The 8,148-nt window shown below is 42.3% G+C and overlaps 2 protein-coding genes and 1 non-coding gene across 3 annotated transcripts; 1 reads left to right on the top strand and 2 right to left on the bottom strand.

The window, feature by feature from the left end:
• Positions 1–591: 591 nt before the first annotated feature.
• EV154DRAFT_477557 (uncharacterized protein) lies at positions 592–972 on the bottom strand (the record flags this gene model as incomplete). Its single annotated transcript, XM_051598112.1, has 1 exon — positions 592–972. The coding sequence occupies one exon, from the start codon at positions 970–972 to the stop codon at positions 592–594; it is 381 nt and encodes a 126-aa protein (XP_051461846.1).
• A 5,084-nt stretch (positions 973–6,056) lies between these two features.
• Positions 6,057–6,487, bottom strand: EV154DRAFT_477556 (uncharacterized protein; the record flags this gene model as incomplete). The annotated part of the gene is made up of 2 exons (XM_051598111.1): positions 6,057–6,088; positions 6,205–6,487. The coding sequence occupies 2 exons, from the start codon at positions 6,485–6,487 to the stop codon at positions 6,057–6,059; spliced, it is 315 nt and encodes a 104-aa protein (XP_051461845.1).
• Positions 6,488–6,873: 386 nt separating this feature from the next.
• EV154DRAFT_t20 lies at positions 6,874–6,946 on the top strand. The gene has a single exon. It is a non-coding gene; the product is annotated as a tRNA-Ala (tRNA).
• The last annotated feature ends 1,202 nt before the right edge of the window (positions 6,947–8,148 follow it).

The following is an 8,148-nucleotide window of genomic DNA, read 5'->3' as shown; positions in this document are numbered from 1 at the left end:
TAACACGGCTTGTATCAATACCAACTAATTTAAAGCGCTTACGAGTTTCTGGGCGCGTGATCTTACGAGAGCGACCAATATAGATATATTGGAAGCCTTGAGGTTCATTAGGGTCACGTTCCATGAAAGGTCGGGCTGCTTTTGCAATAGCTTCAGCGGAAAGTTTTTAGCTTTGGGCTTGGGCTGGACCGGCTTGCTAGCCTTTTTTGCTACAATTTCAGCCATGGTAGGCTTACTTTTGGTTGCTTGGGGTCTAGTAGAGGCATGGGTGGGAGGCTTGAGGAGAGAGGAAGGGGAAGTGCTTTACTCCAAATGCTAGCATTTGAGGATAAATCCCTTTCTTGAGAATCGACCTGCATACGGTTGTCAGTGGGGCGATAGGGAGAGGCGGTTAATTGAGCCTTTAAAGCTGCAATCGTATCACCTTGTTCACGAATGGTTTTTTCAAGACATGATTGTTGGTCTTCAATTGAAGATTTTCTTGTAAAATCTGATCAATTGCAGAGAGACGAGTTTCATACTCATCCAAACGACGAGCTTGTTTTCTGAGCTGTTGCTGCAGATCCAGGGCAAATTCAGGGATGCTGAATGCTAATGTTCACCAGCTATATTAGGTGATACGGGAGGGAGGGACGAATCCAGAGAGGACATGATTAAGCTATCATCGAGTTCAGTGATGGTAGCAGAAGGAACAGCAGAAGATGCTTGAGAAGAAGCAGGTTTTTGACCATTGGGGATGGTACCTGAAGAGACAAAGGTGATTGATGATGAATCAGGTGAGTCAGGAGAGCCAGCTAAGCGGCGAGCCGTGGCAGTAGCTATTTTCTTCTTATGAAGAAAATCTGCATCGGGGTCAGCGACGACATGCTTGAACGTTCCATTACGAGTCAAAGGCTTCGTAATATCCTTACGAGGAACAGAAATGGAGGTAGGTGGGCCTCGTTTCTGGGAAGAAGAGTTAATATTTGACATTATAGTAGGTTATATTATAAATACGACCTTATAGTGTCCAAATATGGGGCGTTCAACAATTAAGGTGTTTCTTGAATTACAGTATTGGGTTTAGCTGTAATAAGAGAGGGTTCAGAAAAAGTTTGAACAGGAAAGCAATAGAGGATGTTCACAGATGTAGGAATGTCTTGTGAAATCGTCGAAACTGGCGGAAAACAAAAGTCTTCAGAACTTGGTGAGTTTTTGTCTGAGGGCTTTGGGAGTTGTACTAAAATGAACAGACGAGTTTGCTTGTTATTTTAATGCGTAGTTGGAGGCGGTTCTAGTATTGCTTGATATTTCGAAAAATAAAAGATTGGTTACACAAAAAAAATTTTTATAAAATTCTTTAAGCGAAAGAAGGGTGGGGGTTGTAGCTCAGGTGAAAACAATGGGGGTTTTATTTATTGATATTAAGATAGAGGGTATAAAGGGGATTCTAAATATCAAAAAATAATGGAAATAGGTGGACTATCCATAGATATATGTCGATTTCCGAGTACGGGGTGAGATGCATGAAAAAAATAATTTTGTGTAACTAACTGTCAAATTAAAAAAAGGAAAAGAAGGGGTAGAGTAGCGCGAGCTTAATAATTGGTTGGATTGATCTGAGGGAACGGTCAACGGATGGGAACTTTGATAATTACTTACCACCGTGACGTCGCAACAGAAGACAAGCAAACAATGTTCAGCAAGGGTAATTGAACCAAGAGCGTCCAGGATGTGGATCCTCAGGAATGTTTTTGAGAGGGTGACACAAAGTGTCGATTAACCATAATACGGTAAGTAAGACTGGCCAAAAAGGGGGAGGGCGAGATTTTGCGTTGGTGGGCAGAGAAGATAAGGCAAAATCTATACGGTTTACACCGGGAGGAGAGACGGGAAGAGAAGAAATGAGATCGGGATCGATTGCACGACATGTTAAAAAATGGTCTCGTGAGAGTTGGGCACCAAAATCGGCACATGGGCATTCTTCACGTTCCATGGCAGTAAAACGACCTAATCGCCATCTAACCAATCGACTTCGGGCTGAATTATTCATTGGAAGGTACAGGATGGGATCAGGTTTGGTAGTAATTGGACGACAAGCACGTAAAAGTACTTGTGTACCGTTTCGAGCGTGGATTATCCGTTGGGTATCACAATATTCTTGCCAATGGCGACGATAATGATTTCGAAGGAGAATAGGTGATTCATAGATGGGATCCGGAAGAGAGGTATAAAGAACATTGTTTTGGAGGACATCAACAAGTCTTGAGGATTGAAGGGTTTCTTGTAAGAGAACGAGTAAAGAATCTTCGGGTAGATTTTCCATGCGTAATACATTTTTTGTAACCAGGACATTGTACCTATGGAGCATGCCAGGAATGCAAGTGATGTGTTTAGCAGTAGTGGTTTGCCGACTACCTAGGAACATACCCACCAATTTGTTTTGAAGATTATCCAATTTTTTCATATCACTGGCTGTGAAACGAGAAATTGCTAATCCATATTCAAATTGAGGTCGTATAAAAGTAGTGTAGAGTCGAGCAGAGAGGAGGAGAGAGAAACCATTTCGGTTGACACCAACAGAGTTAAGGAGAGCCATAGTCTGAATAGCACCAGCGGAACGTTTTTGGATATTACCAGCAGCATAAAGGCCTTTTTTATTAAACTCCATACCAAGATATGTAAACTGATCAACAGTTGGCAGATCTTGATCGTACAGAGTGAAACGAAAGTTAGGAGCTGAGGAAGAGAGGAGAGAAGGAGCATTTAAGATGGCACATTTTGAGGGTGACCATCGATAGCCTAGTTGAAGAGAATGTTGAGCGGCTAAATCAAGCATTTGTTGAACTTCAGAGCGTGTACCAAAAATGGCAACGTCGTCAGCGAAAAGAAGAGAATTAATTGGAGTGGGACAAGAATCACCAACACCAAAGATCCTCGGTTGTTGAACTAGAGGCAGCGCTACGCAGTACACCAGGAAGAGAGTTAATATACAGAGAGTATAAATGTGGACTTAGCACAGAGCCTTGCAACAAACCAGTATGAGGAATAAATGGATCTGATTTATGATTGGCCAGCAATACAGAAATAGAAACATCATCAAACATATGGATGAGGAGGTTGAGTAGAGGTCGAGGAAAAGAAGAGGAAGAAGCAAGTGAGTTCCAGACAACACGTCGATCGACAGTATCATAGGCTTGCTTGATATCCAGAAAAGCAACAGAAGGAAAGTGGTGATGTACTCGAAAGTAATCATGCATAAGATCATGCAAACATAGGGCTTGGTCCAGTGGACTTCGTTGTTTTCGAAAACCACCTTGAGCATGATCCAGTGGTGGAGAGAATTCAAGGACAGTATCAGAAATCACCATTTCAAACAGCTTACGGAGAACCGAAGTGAGTGAAATAGGACGATAATTGGCAGGATCAGATCGATCACCTTTCTTAAAAATTGGAAAGACAGTAGCTTGACGCCATAGAGACGGGGTATATGACCATTGGTAACAAACTTGAAAGTAAAGTGAAAGGAAAGGAGAGATAAGATCTTTAACAGGTTTTAGCATTTCGGCTTTGAGGTGATCTGGGCCTGGTGCTTTTCTGCTAGGGAGATCATTCATATACATAGAAATCATATCGGCGTCAAAAAAGGAAGTGTCTTCAACGTCGTGTGGTATTGATTCGGAAAAGGTGATAGGAGGAGGGCGAATATCAGAGGCAGGCAGATAGGAACCATTATACACTGATGATAAATGCTCTGACATTATATCAACAGCTTTAAGTGGACCATCGTGGTGCATGAAAGAGGAGGACTGTTGGTTGCGGCGTTTTATTCTAGAGATAGTCTTGACTGCTTTAGAAAAGTTTTTTTCAATTTCTTTTTTAAACTGTTTCCAAGATTCCCTTTTAGTTTTTTGCACCTTTTGACGAAACAACTTGTTAGCAGCAACATGTTCATTCCACCAATGTACTTTGTCAATGCCGATTGAACGACGCCAACGTTTGTAACAGTAGTCACGGTGTGAAGCAGCATCTTGTAAATCTTGAGTCCAGTACTTTTTCCAGTAATCTGGTCGGGGACGAGTTTTGCCAATCGAGTAATCAAGAGAATCATACACACATGAATTGAACAAATCGTTGAACGAGTCAAGAGATGGACATTCCAGAGGTGGAGAGGATATCCAGTCTTCTAATTGGTCTTTGAGGGGAGCGATCTTGTCTTGAATGGACTGTCTGTATTTCTGGAGGGGCTTGGGCTTTTTGAGCTTGTTAAGATTCCATAATTTACGAGGAGCCAAGGGACGATCGGGAACGTGATTGACATCATCTAGGAGCGGATCAAGGTCGAACGACAGAGTCATAAGACGGTGATCAGAACTAAGAGAGAGGTCAGATTCAACGTGGAGAGAGGAGTTAATGAGCGTAGAGGGTGTGATATTCGTGATGAACAAGTCAACAATACTGCTAATTTCTTCACCGTGTCTAGACCCAGTAAAGGTTGGAATACCATGTGCAAGTGATTCATTGAGGACGTGAAGTTGGCGGTCAGTACACCAGGACAAGAGGCGATTACCACGAGGATTTGAATGATGGTCACCGACAAAAGAACCGAGACGAGCATTGAAATCACCACAGATGATTGTGTTGGGAAGGAGCGGAATGGATTCAAGGATGTCGAAAACTTGATCGTTTGGCATAGATGGAGGAAGGTACACACAATGAACACGAAGAGCATCAATTTTTAGAGAGAGCGTGTGAGCATTGGTGGAAGGGAGTTGAAGGATAGTATAGTTGCATGATGGATTTAATAAAGCGGTTATACCACCTTTTCCACGATTGTTGGCATATTGAACTTTCTGACCATAGCAGTGATACTGAGGCCAGTCAGTTGGTAAAAGCATAGAGGGCGTTAGCCAGGTTTCGGTGATGAGGAGGAGGTCGGAAAAAAGAGTGTGGGAGAGTGGGTCTGAAATGGTCGTGGTTTTTAGGCCATTTGCATTAAAGAGACTGATAGTGAAAGGAAGGAGGGTCGACATAATTAAAGTTCGTCATCAGAGACTTGTTTAATTCCGCCTTCATTTGATTGAGGGGCCGTATCAAAAATGGCATCAATATCAATATCTTCCATAGTATCAGATTCCATAGGTGGGGCTTGTTCTGGACGATCACCAGGCTTGGTATTGAACAGCTTGGCTGCATCATCGTTGAGTGGGGCCTTGGGATCTTGGCGAGGAGTAGCAGTAATTGCAAAAAGATCCTCTTCACTGATATAACCTAAGTTATTCATAGAGTAACCAACAGCCTTAACTTGATGGGGACGAGTGTTGTGTAGGTATAGGAGGGCGTGTTTGCATCGATTGGAGTTTAAGTCTGCAGCGATGTTGGCACGGGCCTCATTGGTGTACGAGAGGTATACTGGGTTGGCGAGGTGCTTGGGATCCAAAGGATCAAAGTCCTTGATAACATTGACCTTGGCAGTATTCATGACATTGGTGAACACGGGAGCGTACAATTCGTGAACAAGAACACCAAGAACACCAGTTGCAGGAAAAGTGATGTCGATGATACGACCAGTATCGACACCTGCTAACTTGAAACGCCTACGGGTTTCGGCACGAGTAATCTTGCGATTTCTGACAATATAGACGTATTGGAAACCGTTAGGTTCAGCTGGATCACGTTCCAGAAAAGGACGAGCAATGTTGGCAATAGCCTCAGCTGTCAGTTTCTTTGGCTTGGCCTTGGGCTTGAGTGGCTTGCTAGCGTTGAGAGCAACCTTTTGGGCCATGGTTAAACCAGGCTTACTGGGGGAGTCTTTTGGCTTAGCAGAGGCCTTTGTGGTGCTAGGAGCTGACGAGGAGGAAGGTCGTTGACTCCAGATGCTTCCATTAGTAGATAGATCACGAGGTTGATCGACATCCATGCTGGAATTTGGTTCTTGTTGGTTTTCAAGCTGGAGCTGTAGATCAGCGATCATTGCAGCTTGATCTCGAAGTTTGTTTTCGAGCACCAGGGTCGAGGCTTTTAAAGCAATGTTTTCTTGGATGATAGCTTCCATTGCAGTAAATCTAGCTTCGTATTCATCGAAGCGGCGGTTTTGTTCTCGAAGTTGCTTTTGCATATCCAAAGCAAATTCTGGGAGAGAGGAGAACATTTGCGTGTCACAAGGTAAATTGGGTGTGACATGAGGCAAGGAAGAGGTGTCGAAAGAGGATTGAATTTCTTGACCATTAGCAAATTCAGATTCTTGGGAGAGTTCTGGACTTGTAGTGATCTTCTTTGGTAGCTTGGAGGTAGTGACCAAAGTGACAGAGGAAGCCTCAGGAGAGGGGACGAGTTGGCGAGCCGTAGCCGTGGCTAACTGTTTTTTACGCAGAAGCTCAGACTTTGGGTCAGCGACAGTAGACTTGAAACCAGTGCCATTCGAGGAAGGTTTCAGGAGATCCGATGCTTTAGAGGATGAAGCAGGAGCTTGTCCTCTAGTTTTAACAGGGGATTTAGTATTTGTCATTATAGTGGTTATATTATAAATACAACCTTATAAGAACAAAAAACGGGGTGGTCTTCAATTAAGGTATTCTTTAATTACAGTATTGTGTTTAACTGTAATAAGAGAGGGTTCAGGAAAAGTTTGAACGAAGTGGCAATAGAGGATGTTCACAGATGGAGGAATGTCTTGTGAAATCGTTGGAATGGCGGATTACGAAAGTCTTCAGAACTTGGTGAGTTTTTGTCTGAGGACTTTGGGAGTTGGACTAAAATGAACAGACGGGTTTGCTTGTTTATTTTATGCGTAGTTTGGAGGGTGTTGGTATTGCGGTTATATTTTAAAAAATAAAAGTTGGGGTTACACAAAAAAATTTTTTTTTATAAAATTCTTTAAGTGAAAGAGCGGTGGGGGTTGTAGCTCAAATGGTAGAGCGCTCGCTTAGCATGTGAGAGGCACTGGGATCGACGCCCAGCTACTCCATTCTTTCTCTTTTTTACATATTGTTAGTTATTGCCGAAACGTGTCGAGTCTGATCTTGTATTAATTAAGATATATACGAGAGTGGAGTAGTAGATAAAAGATGGTCTTTATTGTTTTGTATGATTAAGAAATATATATATGTATCTGAATTGTACTCCGACAACACCCCCTTTCCAAAATAAGCTTCAAGGTAAAATTTTTTGCTTTTCTTTATCTTTGGCTCGAGCAACGCGAGGAATATACCAAGTTTTGTCTATTGGACTACCATCGTATTTTACTGGGTGAAGCCTATCCGTGTGGACCCAAGAGGAGTAAATTTTTCCATCCACTTCAGTAATTTGATATGTATTGTAGTCGCTATTTTTTTTGAGTACTTTATATGGCCCCATCCAATTGAATTCAAGGCCTTGCTTGTTTTCATGCCTTAGCATTACATAATCGTCGACTTCAAAAGTTTGGGTTGTTGCTCCTTTCATTTTTTTGTCCCAGTTCGCTTTGTCTTTCTCGGCCTGGATCCTCATTTTTTCGCTTGCTTGTAATCTTTCCTCCCTTAGTATTCTAATACGTGATAATGTATTTTCGGCAATGAGCTCCGGATCTTCTTCTGTCATAGGTTCCATGAACGGACGTTTTGAGTCACCTGGAAGAACTGCTTCAACACCATATGTCATAAAGAAAGGGCTCAATCCAGTTGTGGCATGTTTTCTTACTCGACAGGAAAAGAGGGCAGTTTCAACAAATTCATCCCAGCTATGCACTTCTCCTTTTACATATTTTGTAATCATATGTTTGAAAGTTTGGTTTAAGCGTTCGCATTTGGAGTTAGTTCTCGGATGGAAGGCGCTGGTAAATATATGCTGTGACTTGATTTTTTTCATGTATTGATTCAATATTTTGGACATGAAGTTAGCACCTCGATCACTGACAAGTTCGACTGGACACGAAAAACGCATGACGATCTCTTCATATAAAAACTTTACTATTTCATCGGCGGTAGCAGACTTTAAAGCACGGGCAATTGGCCAATTTGTGTGATAATCAACTGCCATAATAATCCATCTGTTGCCGTTTTTTGTTGTGGGGAGCTCACCTATAAAATCTATGTGCCATCTGTGAAAGGGTGGTGGAATTTCTAACGGCTTCATCGGGGCATGATGCACATTGGATTCTTTACGCGAATGTAGTTGACATTCAGGACATCG

This window comes from Mucor mucedo, assembly GCF_025094135.1.
Source record: "Mucor mucedo strain NRRL 3635 chromosome Unknown EV154scaffold_11, whole genome shotgun sequence".
Lineage (NCBI taxonomy): Eukaryota > Fungi > Mucoromycota > Mucoromycetes > Mucorales > Mucoraceae > Mucor > Mucor mucedo.
Note: the sequence above shows the minus strand (reverse complement) of the source record. Positions and strands in the feature narration are given on the sequence as shown.